Genomic DNA, 16,255 nt, shown 5'->3' with positions numbered 1-16,255 from the left:
GCACTCCAGATTTGCTTTTTCCCTTTTATAGTATCTTTTTTTCCACAGGATTGAATTTATTTCAGTTAACTGGCATCATAAATAGAACAGCCTTAAAAACACACAGTCATTTTACCACATTTGCTTTTCATTCCCCACCCCAAGACATTTAGAACAAATATATGAAACTCACAATATGACTCTTATCAGCACCAATGGGGGAAGACAGAAAAACCCAAACACAATTGTCTACAATCCTGAATAATAGGAACAAGAACAATCAGAATGTCAATTGGACTGGTTTCTAAAAACAATGAACAGTGCAGGCCTGATATTAATGACTACAACTGTACTTTTATTTAAACATAGTGTTGGCACAATTCCCTTTACATTTGCTACAGAAGAACATTCCCAGGAGAAAACCTTCAGTTCATGTTCCTTTCTGTACACTGTTCTTCATTGTTCACCCCAAACAAATAAGATTGTTTTGCAGCATATAGGACAAATAACTACTAAGAGTAAGGTCTATGCTTTCTTTTATTTAGCAAACACAATGGTCATTTACAAACAGTATTAGTCTATCATAACTGTTTAGCCCTTAAAATAACCTCATTAATTGGATAATAGAATCTATATTTAAAAATTATAGAGAATGTGATCATTGTGATTGCAACTTCCTAGAAGGCAGAGAGGAAGTTCTGTCACTGTATATATCTGTTGAAATCTAAGCATATCATAAATAATTTTTTAAAAGAAAACTTTTGTTGAATGAATAAACAAACAAATGAATTACTAATGTTCCTTTGATAGATGACTTCCCAATTTTAAAAGAAGTGTCAGAAAACCAGAAAAAGCACTTACCCCAATTAATACCAAGCTCACTCCTGAACATAGGTTCTTTGAAAATTCTGATTCTGGTTTATTTGAGGATTTCAGAAGTCACCTACGTGCTGAGACTCCCAAGTGTAGACTTCTAGGGCTCTAATCCTGCACTGTACCTTAGAGTTATGTCAGTTGTATGTTGTCCATCTCTACAATCATCACAATGAACCTTGTCCAAACTGAATTACCTTTCCCTTTCAAAACCGCCTCTTTTTGCAGTATTCGCTTCTCAGTCAACAAAAGCAGAAGTCTGAACTCCATTCTGTCTTTTATCCCTCAAATCTAATCAATCCTCAAATATGACTTCAGTCCTAAATGTTTACCTATTATCTTCCCTCTTCTTTATGCTGTTCACCTCTGCCCTAGGTCTTCATGACTTCTCAACTAGCTGACTTGAACAACCTGATAAAGCTACTCTCCCTGAATCCTCAAACCAACCCTCCATAACTGTCTCAGTGGTCTGTCTTTAAAACTTGACCAGCTCAGGAAACTGGCAAACGGAAAAATCCATACTTCTAAACAGGGCAATTAAGAACCATCATTACTGGTTTGGATATGAAGTGTCCCACAAAGGCTCATATATTGAAGGCCTGGTCTCCAAAGCAGCAGTGTTCAGAGGTAGCACCCTTGAAAAACGATTGGATCATGAAGGTTCTGACCTTACTGGTAGACTAATCCACTGATGGTACATGCTCCCCACCCCTGCTCGGGGACCTCCTACTATTTCTTTCCCCTCTTTTAAGGCTTCTGAATGAAGTTTCTACCTTGGAGCTGGCTGACCATGACTGAAATATGAGCAAAAATAAATCTTTCCTCCTAAATTTTCTTTTTGTTGTCCCAGCAACAAAAAGCAAGCCTGTGTCCTTTAATGTAAGCTGTCTCCTCTACCTGAAATCCTCTCCTTCTCCACTCATTTTTACCTTATTAATTTCTACTCACCCTTTTAATTTCAGCTCAGTATGGACCTTCAAGAGAGTCCCCATCTAAGCTAGTTAAATGTTCTACATCTGTATTCTCAATTCCTTATGCTTATTAGCTAATCCTTAAAATGTATCTCATAATTTTTTATAACCCTGTTGTTTTATGATTATCTGTTTTATTAAATCTTCCCGCCATACACCCATTGGGGGAAGCAACTGTATTACTCCCTGTATTCCCAGTGCTCTGCATAGTGTCTGGTATATGGGTTTTTGTTTTGGTTTGTTGGTGGTTTTTTGTTTGTTTGTTTTTGTACTGGGGATTAAACCCAGGGATGCTTAATCACTGAGCCATGACCCCAGCCCTTTTATATTTTTTGTTTTGAAACAGGGTCTTGCTAATTGCTGAGGATGGCTTTGAACTTGTGATCCTCTGCAGTCTCTCAAGCCTCTGAGATTACAGACATGCATCACTGTGCCTGGCTCTGTACATGCTAAGAAGTTAAAATATGTTGGTAAAGCAAATACTTTAAGTCTGCAAACAAGTATCCCCACCATGGGAATATAGTTAAAAAATAGACAATCTAGTTAAAAATTATAGTTAGGTTTTAAAATTATATTAGTGCCATATTTTAGGTACTTCTGGATTAAATGTGTCTTTCTATTCAGAGAAACTCACCACTGTTTATGCTGTTTATTTCCTAGTAAAATGTATTTCCAGCTGGAAGTTTCATGCTTACAGGTAGATGCAGGCTATCTTACATCAGGAATAGCATATACTATTAAATGCTGTGATTAATTTCATTTTACCTTAAACTAGGCTGGGAATATCCGTAACACAACACTTATGTTAATCAAACTTTGATACTCACAGTACAATGCCTGCCAACACAGCACTGCCAACAGTTAACAATGCACTTCTTTGTCTGCCTTTTAGAAGTGGTTACAGGCCTGAATAGCAGAGATATGGGGGTTTTTTTTTCTAATAAAAACTAATAAAACACAACCATTATTAAAACATAGTATTTTGATTTTTTAATACCAAAAGGCATGTTTTACATATTTATACTAGTTTTCTATTTTGTAAAGCAGAAGGGGTTAGAATGAATATCTGGCTAAAGGACTTCTGAGAAAGAAAGAGATTAAAATAAAGGGCACATTTGGATTACTGAGAGGATCAAGACAGATTTTCCAGGAGCACCTATAGAAGGGAAATAAGGAGGAATCCAGAAACTTTGTAAGTTTAAATTGGGGGTCAAGAGCCATATAAATTACCTATTATGGCCCCCATTTTATACATGAGTAATCCTAAGATTTATGGATCATGATTAGCTATCTTTGAAATAATTTTTTAAGTACAGAATCTCTGAGCTCCCATATATCATAAGAACTCAGTAAGGCTAAAAATTCTAATACAATAATTATTCAAATGCCACCAAAACACTGGCATGAGGGTTATAGTAAGAATCTAGTGACTTTTTTTTTTTTTGATATGTAACCCATTTGTCTTATCAGGCCCTTTTCAGCAGAGACAAAACCAAAGACTTCAGGGATTTCCTTGTCAGAATATGAATAGAAGCTATATTGCACACAGATATTTCTAGATAATTTTGCAATAAGTGAGCTCTTATGTTAGTCAAACTTTCACAAATACTAAACAGTACAGAAAAGAAATTTTGCTGAAGGCTATACAAAGGGTAATAAATCACTTAAGAGGAAATGAGAAACTAAGGCAAGAACAAAGGAACCCAAATCCCTTAAAAATCCCCAACTCTTTAAGAGGCATCCTATTTTCCCCAGAGGTGGTCAACCCAGTACCTATTCTGGGCATCTATACTCTATCTATACTTTATCTAATAAACTCTTGTCTGTTAAAACAAAACAAAAACTTCCCCTCTTGGGACATGGTTTGCATCTAGTGACTTGCTTCTAATGAACAGCATATAGCAAAAGTAAGGAATGTCATTTTCATAATTAGGTTACAAAAGATTGACTTCTATCTAGTTAAGCCACACTCTCTTTTGCCCTCTAACCCCTATAAAACAAACTGCTGTGTTGTGAGATGCTCTATGGGGGATTCATGTGGCAAGGAACCAGGGTCAACCTCCACCCATCTACTCATAAGAACGCAGATAAGCCACATCTGGATTTATGTACCACAGAAGCTGTGAAGTAATAAATGTTGTTTTAAGTCATTAAAATTTGGGTTAATTTGTTATGCAGCAATGATAACTAATACAGACATAAACAGCATGTAATAATCTAGAAGGCTGCTGAAAATCCAATAAGTATTCTGCCTGAACAAACAGATACCATAGGAAAAAAAAAACACCAAAACTATAGTTCATATCAATTAGTACTATATCATATAATGCACTTTTCTCTGGAGCTAGACTATCTATTGCATCACTTTCTTTAATCAACTGAAATCACATCTCACTCAAAGTATTAGTTTTTTTTGTTCTTTGGTTTTTATTGTATTTTATTTGGGAGGGTACTCAACCACTGAGCCACATCCCCAGCCCCCCTCCCTTTTTAAATTTAGAAACAGGGGGTCACTGAATTGCTTAGGTCTTCACTAAGTTGCTGGGGCTGGCCTTAAACTCGAAATCCTCTTGCCTTAGCCTCCCAAGCCACTGGGATTTCAGGCATGCGCCACCACGCCCCACTGCTATTTGGTTTTTGTTTGGGTGGTGTTATTGCTACTTCAGTAGACTTCTAATAGGTCTCTAATACAAGTGAATTTTTGACAACCCAAAATGTTTAAAAGATGTTAATCAACAACAAAACCCAAAAGATTTCTGGAAAAAAACATTATTTTGTCTTTCAACTGGATCTCACAAAATTCCATATGTTTGCCAACCATATATTATTTTTGCTTATAGACTGCAAGTTCAGCCACCAATGTGAAGAATAACTATTATTCAAAACTCAAGTTCAAGTTTTGAAATAGTACTTCCATGAATATTTTCTAAAAGAGAGAGCTAGGTTGGGGCTGTGGTACATTCATTCAAATTCTTCATTTAATAAAAACCTCATTACTATTGTGTGTTAGGTTCTGGGATATAATAGTGAAAAGGATAGTCTAGCTTGTAGTTTAGCTTATGCCACTGGTCCAGTAGCATATATTCTGTAACTAAGGAACCATGAATCTACTTAATGATACTATCATTGAGCCAGCATTTCTCCATCCTTGCAAAAGAATAATGTGAAACTACCAGATGCTTTACTGAAATTCTACTCAAGTAACTTATGAGAAGAAACAATATGCCAACACCAAGCCTACAAAAATTAGTGAGGTATGAACTTTGCTTTCAAGAAGCTCATAATATGAAAAAGAGATAAATTATATCTTGGCATTCCTCCAACCTACCGGAATAGTAATCCCATAAAAATGAGTCATCCTATATTTCATCTTCTTACTCTTAGTTATATCCTGCTGTAAAATTAAAATATATCTTTCCTCCCTTAGTGTTTACAAGTTACAAATATTTATAGATTTATATAGACAGTGAAAAGGCTATCTCTCAGCCAAGATGAATATACTTAGCTTTCCTTTCCTTTTAAAAGCAATGCCTTGGGGCTGGGGATGTGGCTCAAGCGGTAGCGCGCTCATCTGGCATGCGTGAGGCCCGGGTTCGATCCTCAGCACCACATACAAACAAAGATGTTGTGTCCGCCGAGAACAAAAAAATAAATATTAAAAATTCTCTCTCTCTCTCTCTCTCTCTCCTCTCTCACTCTCTCTTTAAAAAAAAAAAAAAAAAAAAAAAAAGCAATGCCTTAATTTAAATAATTTTGGGGGGATTTTATTTAAATTCTCTACTATTGTATTAAATCATAGGATCCAAATCAAATAATTAAAATGTTGTTCAAGATATGAAACCAATCATGATGAAAAATATCAACTTTTTTTTTTTTTGGTGGTGCTGGGGATTAAACCCAGAGCCTTGTGCATGTGAGGCAAGTGCTCTATCAACTGAGTTATATCCCCAGCCCAACATCAACCTTTTTGATGACGTAATGCTTCTGTATGTGAAGTCCAAAACACTGGCTGTAGTTTTAGATTACTACACTAAAAATGTATATTTACTTTAATTGTTTGGATTTCTCACATCAAGTGAAAATTTAGAGATGGTAAGTTACTCTGAAACAGTTGCGACTAACAAGCAGTATAAAACCGATATCTTTCAGCAATAGAAATTTATGCATTAATAAAAACAAAAACAAAAAAAACCTATTCATTGACTAAAATAGCAATTCTAAAACTCATAAAAATGTTTCTTCAAATGTTTCCATCATTCTCCTTTTAGCATTATATTCATATTTTATATTTATTTTATCTACAGAGTAACAATTTAAATCTTCTACTTCTGAAAATTTTTTCAAAATCATGACAATGTGGTCCAGATATCAGGACTTCTGGTCAGTGAAAAGAATTATGGAGAATATCTTACACTACATGGTTCAAGGTTTCACATGTAAATTATTTGAGCAGCAGAGCCATTCAGTTAATGTACGGGTAAAATATAATAAGCACTACACTAGGGAAGAATCACACTCAAAACACGTTTTCAGGGGCTGGGGTTGGGGCTCAGTAGAGTGTTTGCCTAGCACATGCGAGGCTCTGGGTTTGATCCACAGCACCACGTAAAAATAAATAAGTAAAATAAAGGTATTGTGTCCAACTACAACTAAAAAAATATTTTAAAAAAATTTCACCATTTCATCCATCCTATAGGCAAGGTAATAGTTATCATTGGTGATGTTTAGCAGAAGGAAAAATTCCATTTTTTTTTTGTTTATAAACTTGTGGTAACTTATAATAACTCCCCAAACTCCATAGTCTGATATTTAAGGCCTGTTTTAATCAGGCTCCAAACAACATATTTCCAGGCTTATCCCACACTATCCAATTATCATATGTGAGCTAAGCAGAACTATATAGCCATTCTGAGACAATACAAGTGCTTCTGGCCTCAGCTATTTTACATCCAAAACTCCTCTAAATCCCTCAATTCTACACACCCTTCAAAGTCCAACTCAAATGCAACATGCTCTCTGAAGCTACCCCCAGCCCCCCACTAGAACCTCTTCTGATGTTTAACACCATTTAGTCTGTCCTTTTGTATAGCCACAATCACATTCTCTCACCTGTTTCACAGTGTAACTGTATGTACGTCATATTTCTTCTCTTGGACTATAAGCCCTTAAGAAGGCCTTTGATGCTGTCATATTTATACTGTTTCTATTCCTTTCTATTTTACACACACAAGAAAATAATAAATATTTACTAAGGACAAGTGTTCAAATACTTCATCAAAAATGCCATAATAATCAATATTCTCACTGGTATTCATTCTCTGAGAAAATATTTCCTCTACACCTTTTGTGTACAGGGGTAGTGATATGCAAAAAGGATCAGACAACAGATTCTGCAGTCTCAAGAAGTTTACAATCAAGGAGATAATCTAAGAAACCTATACACATAAATAATACTAAGAGAATACAGATAAAGTATAACAGGAACCAATAACAAGGAGAGATTATTTCTAAGTAAAAATAAATGAGGCAAATTTTAAAATTTGTGCTTCACCCTAAAAGACAGGTAATATTTGGATATGTAGATGAAGAGCAAAGAGTTTTAAGACAGGGGAATAAAGGCCATTGAGTCAGGAAATCTCAGAAGGATATAGAAAACAATCAATAGTTCAATAATATAATATCTGTAAAAGATGGCAGGGACAGAGAAAAATTTTAAAGGCAGTTGGAGCTAAATGTGGTAAGACCCTGAAAGCAAAATAAGAAACTAGAACTTTAGTTGTTGGATAAGAAACTATTTCAAAGTTCTTGAACATAAATACATAAATAGCCAGTGGGTCTAAAGTAGACTGGAAAGAAATTACTGACAAGGAAACAAACAAAGAGGCCATTACTATAACACCAGAAAGGAATGAGGTACTAGGGATGGTAATAGATGAATGGAAGAGATATTTTAGAGATGACACTAAAAAGAACTTGACAAGTTCTGAATGTGAAATGCAATGAACAGTTTGCAAAAAGGTAAAAGATGTTTCTAGTGTAAGAGGTGGGTGGTGCCATAACCTTAAAAGAGGGACAGTAAACCAGCAGCAAGTTTGGATGGGAAAAAATGAGTCTTAGCCATGGTGAATTTTATCAGTAGAACTCAGGTGATAATATTACACAAAATATACAACTTCAAAAATGAAAGAAAACTCAAATTAATTACTCCTCACCAAAAGAATTCCAATCAATGGTTTAAACATAATTATAACCACGAAAATATAACTCACAGAGGTTAAATTAAGTGTAAAACAAATTAAAATCTTAACACAATCTATGAGATTAATCTACAATAACTTCATATACCTAAGAACCATTTTTAAACATGTTGATTCATGGGATAATAGTTGGAAGTCTTGAAGAACCCTATAATTAAAATGATACAGTAAAATGCTTCTGCCAAAATGGCAAATGCATATTCTGTAGTCACGATCATTTAGAAGAGACAGTCAAGTTAGATGTCTAGGCCTAAGAACCAAGGGATATTCACCTGATCTCTTTATATTTTCATTCCTTTCTGTAATAAACATGTCTCCTCAGTTAATAAAACTTAAATCTACCCTGGATTTATTCCTACCACATCACTTAAATTCTCAAAAGCCTAAAAAATAAATTATCACAAAGTCACTCATGAAGGGGGATGCAAAATAAAATCTCCAGTGATTAACTCATGAGGATTATAGCTATTCATTACTCATATCTTTTTATGAAAAAACAAACAGGGTTTGTGTCCCTGTCCAGGCACCAAAAAACAAAAACAAAAAAGAAAAGAAAATGCTGAGCATGGTGGCACATACCTGTAATCCCAGCTACAGAGGCGGCTGAGGCAGAAGGATTGCAAATTCAAGGACAGTCTCTGCAACTTAATGAGACTGTCTTAAAATAAAATAAAATAAAGGACTAGGGGTATAGCTCAGTGGTGGAGAGCCCTTGGGCTCAATCTCTAGTAAGGAAGGAAAAAAAGGGAGGGAGAGAGGGGAAAAAAGGGGGGGACTCATCAAAATAAACTAAAATAATAATTAATATCTAACATACAATTTGATATTAGTAAATGTCTTTTGTAAGTACACTGAATAAAAAAAAAAATCAAAATTTAAACATTTTCAGTCCCATCGGCAATGTATGAGTGTTCCTTTTCCCCCACATCCTCGCCGATACTTATTGTTTGCTTTCATAATAGCTGCCATTCTGACAGGAGTGAGATGAAATCATAGAGTAGTTTTGATTTTCATTTCTCTAATTGTTAGAGATGAGAACATTTTTTCATATATTTGTTTACTGATTGTATATCCTCCTCTGAAAAGTGTCTGTTCAGGTCCTTGGCCCATTAATGTACTGACTGGGTTATTGGAACCACCATTTGACCCAGCTATCCCTCTCTTCGGTCTATACCCAAAGGTCTTAAAAACAGCATACTACAGGGACACAGCCACATCAATGTTTATAGCAGCACAATTCACAATAGCTAAACTGTGGAACCAACCTAGATGCCCTTCAATAGATGAATGGATTTTTAAAATGTGGCATATAAACACACTCTTAACACAATGGAACATTACTCAGCATTAAAAGAGAATAAAATCATGGCATTTTCAGGTAAATAGATGGAGTTGAAGAAGATAATGCTAAGTGAAGTTAGCCAATCCCAAAAAAACAAATGCTGAATGTTTTCTCTGACGTAAGGAAGCTGATTCATAGTTGGGTAGGGAGGGGGAGCATGGGAGGAGTAGATGAACTCTAGATAGGGCAGAGGGTGGGAGGGGATGGGAGGGGGCAAGGGGTTAGCAATGATGGTGGAATGTGATGGACATCATTATCCAAAGTACATGCAAGACACGAATTGGTGTGAATATACTTTAAATACAACCAGAGATATGAAAAATTGTGCTCTATGTGTAATATGAATTGTAATACATTCTGCATTTTTAAATTTATTTAAAAAAATTTTTAAATTTAAACATTTGAATTGTGGCTAATTTGCCTAATAAGCATATTTTACCTGTTAGGTCTATTTATTCATTTATTTATTATTAATGCTAATTACAACATTCTTTTTACCAGATGCAATATCCTTATTTCAGTTTAGGTCTTTTTTTTTTTTTTTTTTTAAAGAAAGAGAGAGAGAAGAGAGAGAGGAGAGAGAGGAGAGAGAGAGAGAGAGAGAGAGAGAGAATTTTTAATAATTATTTTTTTTAGTTCTCCACGGACACAACATCTTTGTTGGTATGTGGTGCTGAGGATCGAACCCGGGCCGCACGCATGCCAGGCGAGCGCGCTACCGCTTGAGCCACATCCCCAGCCCTGAGTTTAGGTCTTAAGGATCAAAAAAAAAAAAAATGAGAACTCAATGTTATTAATGTTTCTCTGATAATAAGCAATAATATGAAGAACAACCTGAACTGAAATGTACTTGTTTCACATACAACTACTCCATTAAAATTATACACTAATAATTTGTTAAAAATCACAATGAAATAATATATACCAATTTAATAAAGGTAATATTTTGATTAGAAGCTTATATGTAATTTTCATTCCTTCTTTTTCATTCCTTCTTTGCTCATGTATAATTTCAAAATTTTCTATAGATAATATTATTATAATTGTACCAAGAAGAAAAGATTTTCTTAAAAAAGGAAGAAAAGACATATTGATGCATTTTAAAGAAGCACACTTACCAGGTCTCTGTGAAGCACCCAATTTGCATGGAGATAATGGATACCATCAAGAATCTGGTAAAGTAATGATTTAACCATAGATCTTGGCAACTGCATGGGCTTTTTATTTGCTTTTGATGCACGGTGAAACTTAATAATATGCTAAAAATAAAAAAAAATACTATAATGATATATAGTCTTCACTAGTATCTATGCCAATAAAACACAATTGAGGCTGTAATAAATGCTCTATATTTTAAAAATTACTTTTTAAAGGCAAAGGACACAAAGAAAATAACTTGAATAAGGTCAAGCAAATAACAATCTATTTTGGGGGGTGAATGGGGGGTTATAATGACTAGATTTACTGAAACCATTAAGATTTTCATTAAAAAGGACCAAAAGGTTAAAAGATTGATATTTAAATGCCTGACTAAAAACAGTACTAGTCATATTCTCTGCAGACAGAATGAAATATTAAAAGTCCACCTCTTTTTGGTACAGAATGAATTCTGGCACAAAATGAAGATGTATTCTTAGGAGTTAATATTAAATAGAAAATAATTAGAAAGGAGGGAGGAAAATAGGGAATTTAATTGTATTGAAATAAATACAACCAGGTCATGATTTTCAAATTTTTACAGCCATGTTATATTGCAGTTTACAAAAACATTGCAATGAAAGAGAAGAATTCTACATACCACCCCTCACCCCCACCTCCACTTCCATCCCCATCCAAAGCATGCCAAAATGGATACTAAGATCAGTTAAAACCCCTATTCAAACAATACTAGAGAAGTTGTCAACAGTGTTCCACTAATTTTAAAATGACCAATGGTATGTAAAATTCTTTATAAGCTGTTCAACAGCATTCACTTGATTTTAATAAATAATAAAAAATTTGATTTTATACTAAAATCAGAGATTTTTAATACAGATATAATGGGAGCTGCATACATAATTTTATACTATTTATTTATTTATTTATTTATTTATTAATGTGGTGCTGAGGATTGAACCCAGAACCTCACATGTACTAGGCAAGCACTCTATCGCTGAGCCACAACCCCATTCTCAACTTCATACTTTTAAAAATACAATTTATATCATTATCCATAAAAAGAATTATGAAAAAAATGAGGTTCTAGTCAGCACCTGCTGTAATAGAATGGCCTCTGGAAGTTCCTTTAATACCTGTGAATCTGTTAAAGTTATTACTAAACAGATTTTTAATTTATATAGATGATAACACATACCATATTTACTCAAAATTTAATTATCCATAATTTGAATTTACTACCAAATTTGAAATTTTTTCAGTAGTTAGATAAAATGTTTAAATGCAAAGATTCCTAATTTAAAACATTAGAAATTCTAATTTTTTGCTTTTTTCACTTACTGATAAAAACTTCCTAAAAATCTAAAACCTTGGGGCTGGGGTTGTGGCTCAGTGGTAGAGTGCTCGCCTAGCACGTGCGAGGCTCTGGGTTCAATCCTCAGCACCACATATAGATAAATAAATAAATTAATTAAAGGTATTGTAACCAAGTACAACTAAAAATTTTTTAAAAATTTAAAAATTAAAAAAAAAATCTACAAAACCATACACACACTTCTGTATGGTGGACCCAGTTTTAAATGGCAAAATGCTATACGAGGTTGATCTTAACTTGGAAACTATTCACAAGTATATAACTGATTAAATCTGAACTAATGAACACATCAAAAAAGTAATTTTCACTATGGATATTAACAAATTATCAATAATCATTTGCATGAAAATACAATCTTGTCACTCAGTAAAATTTTCTTAAGTAAAATTTCTAAATATTACAATATTCTCAATAAATGTTGGTTTATTGCTCAGCTTCTTTAAAATCAACATTTAAAATTCATTACATTTATTTTGAACTCCTATTAACAGCAAGTTTTCCTTCCTGTGCATTAGCAGTTTGTTATTGCTTACATATGTTCCATACCTATTACAAACAATCCTAAGTATACAGGAAGTTTAGACTTACCCATAAGTCATGTTCTGCATAATCAAACAGCAGCCACACTTTCCTGTCACTGTGAGAAAGGAACACCTTTTGCAATGCGATCACATTAGGGTGCTTCAATTCTCGCAAAAGCTGAATGCAAGAGAAAGAGAGGGATCACTATCTTGTTAGTGAGAAGGGGAAATTATGTATTTCTTATAAATTAAGAATGAAATATCTGAACATTTCAGAAAACCTAGGTAATCAAAATTTTTTAAAAATATAGTGCACTAGGGGTTGGGGTAATGGCTCAGTGGTAGAGCGCTAGCCTAGCATGCATGAGGCACTGGGTTCAATCCTCAGTACCACATAAAAATAAAATAAAGATATTGTATCCACCTAAAAATAAAAAAAATTTAAATATATTACACTAAATACAACTACTCAGAGATATACTCTGTCAATTCCTTAGTGTATTCCTTGTGATCTTTTTTCTGTCTCTCTGTTTAAAATGGAATCACTTTAAATAGTAAAAAATAAAATGGTGAATGAAAGTACTGGGTCACCAAAGAATTAATTATATTTTGGTACATATGTATCATTTCTTACTACAGAAACAGCTACTTGGGAGGCGGAAATCATGTATTTATACAGTTTGTATCCACACTAGCACAGTACTAGTGCTCAATACACATTAACAAAGGGAGAGAGAGCTAACAATCCCTATACTTACCCATGCCATATGTGTGGCTGAGGATTTTTTTTTAAAGTTGTGGATATAAAGGAATGACTCTCATACCAATGAGTAAAAATTGGAGTTTTGATAAGTTACTATAGTTTGGATCCTAAATATGCCCCAAATGCCCATATGTTGAAGACTTATACTCCAGCTAACAGCACTATTGGGAGAGTGGAAGAACCTTTTAGGGGCCTAGTATAAAGAAATTAAGTCATTGAGGGTATGCCATTGAAGGAGATAATGAAACCTGAAGTTTTAAAGAAAGAAAAGAAACAGGTAAAATTAAATTTTACAGTCTTCCTTGGCTTCCTGGCAGCCACAAGGTAGGTATCCTCTGCCATATGTTCCTGCTCTGATGTACTGGGCCACCTACCACAAGTCCAAACAACAGGACCAAGCAACCATGGACCCAAATCTCTGAAACTATAAGCCAAAATAAACCTTTTTCCTTATTAAGTGATTATCTCAGGTGTTTATCACAGTGACAGAAAGATAACACAGAAAAGGTCCTATAACAACAGCAGAGGGGGGAAAAAAAGAGTAGGCTTTCACAAGTACAAGCTTCACAGCTATGCTCTAACAATACAGAGGGAAGATAGATCCGATCACCACGTGAAATTTTAGCATTTGACATATAACAGATAGTTGCTTGATAAAATATTTAGTAATAGTGACATTAACTGCTCAAGGTAAAAGCCTTATAAATATGCCCTCCTCAGGCTGTTCTTAAACCAGAGTTTAGATTTAATAGGTAAATAACTATATTCAATTTGAGAAATATTTTTATGTCTTTTAAATGTAAAGCTCTGGGGAAGATAAAAGAGGGAAAAGGAAGAAAACTTCTATTCGTACTTTTTTCTTTTTTGTTTTACGTTTATTGACTACTTTTTATTTATAAAATGATTATCTACAAATGTTTTTCTCATTAAATTCTAATAACAACTCTACAATGCACAAAGAAGCTGAGGTACAGTATGATAAAAATAACTTGACCAAAGACAATAGTTAGAATGAGAAGGGGTTTGGATTTAAATAGATCTGCCTGACTCTTAGAGTCCATGTTTTTTCCCCACTAGAGTAAAAGTTTTGTCTTCAATTCCCACAATGCAGTAGGAAAGACAGACATAAATAGATCAATGAGGCAAAGAAAAATAAAGTGCTTACCTATTCAAATAATTTGAAATGAGTAAAATGTATTTTAAGTGCCTATACTGGAATCATGTAAAAAAAATCTGAACTCTATCTCTGAAATTTTTATAAACTTCCTAATATTTATTTTTTTCTACTTTCAGTGACAGATTTCCTATTACTTCAAATTTTCTCATTTTGGTTCTGTACTTCAGCTCATCTATACCTCAACAACCTTGCCTGAAAGTGCTCTGCCAGTTGGGCATGATTCCAGGATATAACTCCCCAGGTTCTGTATCCAACCCATATTCCCTGGAACACAACTAAGAGGTAAGAGCTCAGGTGGTCTGGGTTGACTCCAGCCCATCATCCACTTTTCACAATCTGCCTCAGGGTTCTATCCATATTTCCTATTGGGTCTAGGTGAGAAAGGAAGAACTGGAAGGGAAATGACCAGGGAAGATGTGAGTCCTACTACCTTGGGTAGGGAGATAGGGAAAGCAGGTGCTCAGGTCTTAGCTTCTACTGCCTAAGACATGTTATGCAATCCTGCTTCTTATTTCAGATGAAAGTACTAGACATAATATACTCCTAACTAGTTGCATTTTGGAAGGATGCAGAGCTATATCCAGAAAGTTTGTTAGTTTTGAATGCTTTAAGCTCTCTGACTCTATCAAGTACCATTTAATGACCCCATTGTGGTGGCCAGCTTTGGAGGCTCTGGGTAAGAGGTCTTACCCCACGCACAAGGCTTGTCTCTTTGTGACTTCTTAGTACTGATAAACTTTAAAGTGTTTGCCTTTATTAAATATATACCCAAAATGTGTTTTCTTTGAAGCCTGAAGTATAATGACATGGTGAAACTCCACTTCTACTGAAACACCAAACACTGGCACAGACCCTGAGTCCTGGCCCTCACTTGTCTGGTAGAGGTGATATCACATGTAGAAATATTTAACCATGACTTCTAAAAGATTATGTTTCTCTGTTAACTATAAATTATTGTTCCACTCTATAATAAATCCATTTTAAGTCCCATGTTAAAAATTATTTTCAATAGATAATACATTTACATCATTCAAAAAATCAAAAGCACATAAAAGGATACATACAGAGATGTCTCAATACCAATCCTTGCATTTCCTGAGGGTAAAAATTTTTACTAGTTGCTTGTTAATCCAATGTTTCTTTATGCAAATTAAAGCAAATATGAATATATATTTTTATCCTCCCTTAGTTACATAAAAGATACTATAATATGCACACTGTTCTGTACCTGTTTTTATAGATTTTTCTCAGTACCAATACAGTGTCAATATATAGAAATCTTTCTTGTTCATTTTTATAGCTGTATGATATTTCTTGGTCACCTTTTTCATTGTGGTAAAATATGTGTAACATAAAATTCACCATTTTAATCATTATTAAGTGAATGATGCAGTAGAATTAGAGTACATTTGCATTATCATGCATTCATCACCACTATCCATCTCCAGAACTTTTCTATTATTCCTAACTGAAATTATGTACCATTAAAAAAACCTTCCTGTTTCCCTCTTTCCCCAGACCAATGGTAGCCATATTCTACTTTGTGTCTCTATGTTTTTGACTATTCTAAGTACCTCATATAAGAGGAATCATATAGTATTTGCTCTTTTGTATCTAGCTCCTTTCCCTTCATATAATCTTTTTGAGATTCATTCACATTATAGCACATATCAGAGTTTCATTCCACTTGAAGGCTGCATAATTACATTGTACATACATACTACCTTTTGTTTATCCACCTATCCTTCAATGTACATTTAGGTCATTTTCACCTTTTGGCTATCATGAATAATGCTGCTTTGAACACTGAAATACAAAATATATTTGAATTTTCACTTTCAA

At 34.1% G+C, this 16,255-nt stretch overlaps 1 protein-coding gene across 1 annotated transcript in view; it reads right to left on the bottom strand.

The window, feature by feature from the left end:
• Cdk19 (cyclin dependent kinase 19) overlaps positions 1 to 16,255 on the bottom strand; it is a 157,178-nt gene that overhangs the window by 42,308 nt on the left and 98,615 nt on the right. Inside the window, exons 3-4 of the mRNA XM_026389656.2 lie at positions 12,541 to 12,651; positions 10,541 to 10,681 (exon numbers count right to left, since the gene is read on the bottom strand). Coding sequence (XP_026245441.1) covers positions 10,541 to 10,681; positions 12,541 to 12,651 — 252 coding nt within the window. The remainder of the gene's footprint in view (positions 1 to 10,540; positions 10,682 to 12,540; positions 12,652 to 16,255) is intronic.

This window comes from Urocitellus parryii, chromosome 8, assembly GCF_045843805.1.
Source record: "Urocitellus parryii isolate mUroPar1 chromosome 8, mUroPar1.hap1, whole genome shotgun sequence".
NCBI classification, from domain to species: Eukaryota; Metazoa; Chordata; class Mammalia; order Rodentia; family Sciuridae; genus Urocitellus; species Urocitellus parryii.
The sequence above is the reverse complement of the archived record's forward strand: the minus strand, read 5'-3'. Positions and strand labels throughout refer to the sequence as shown.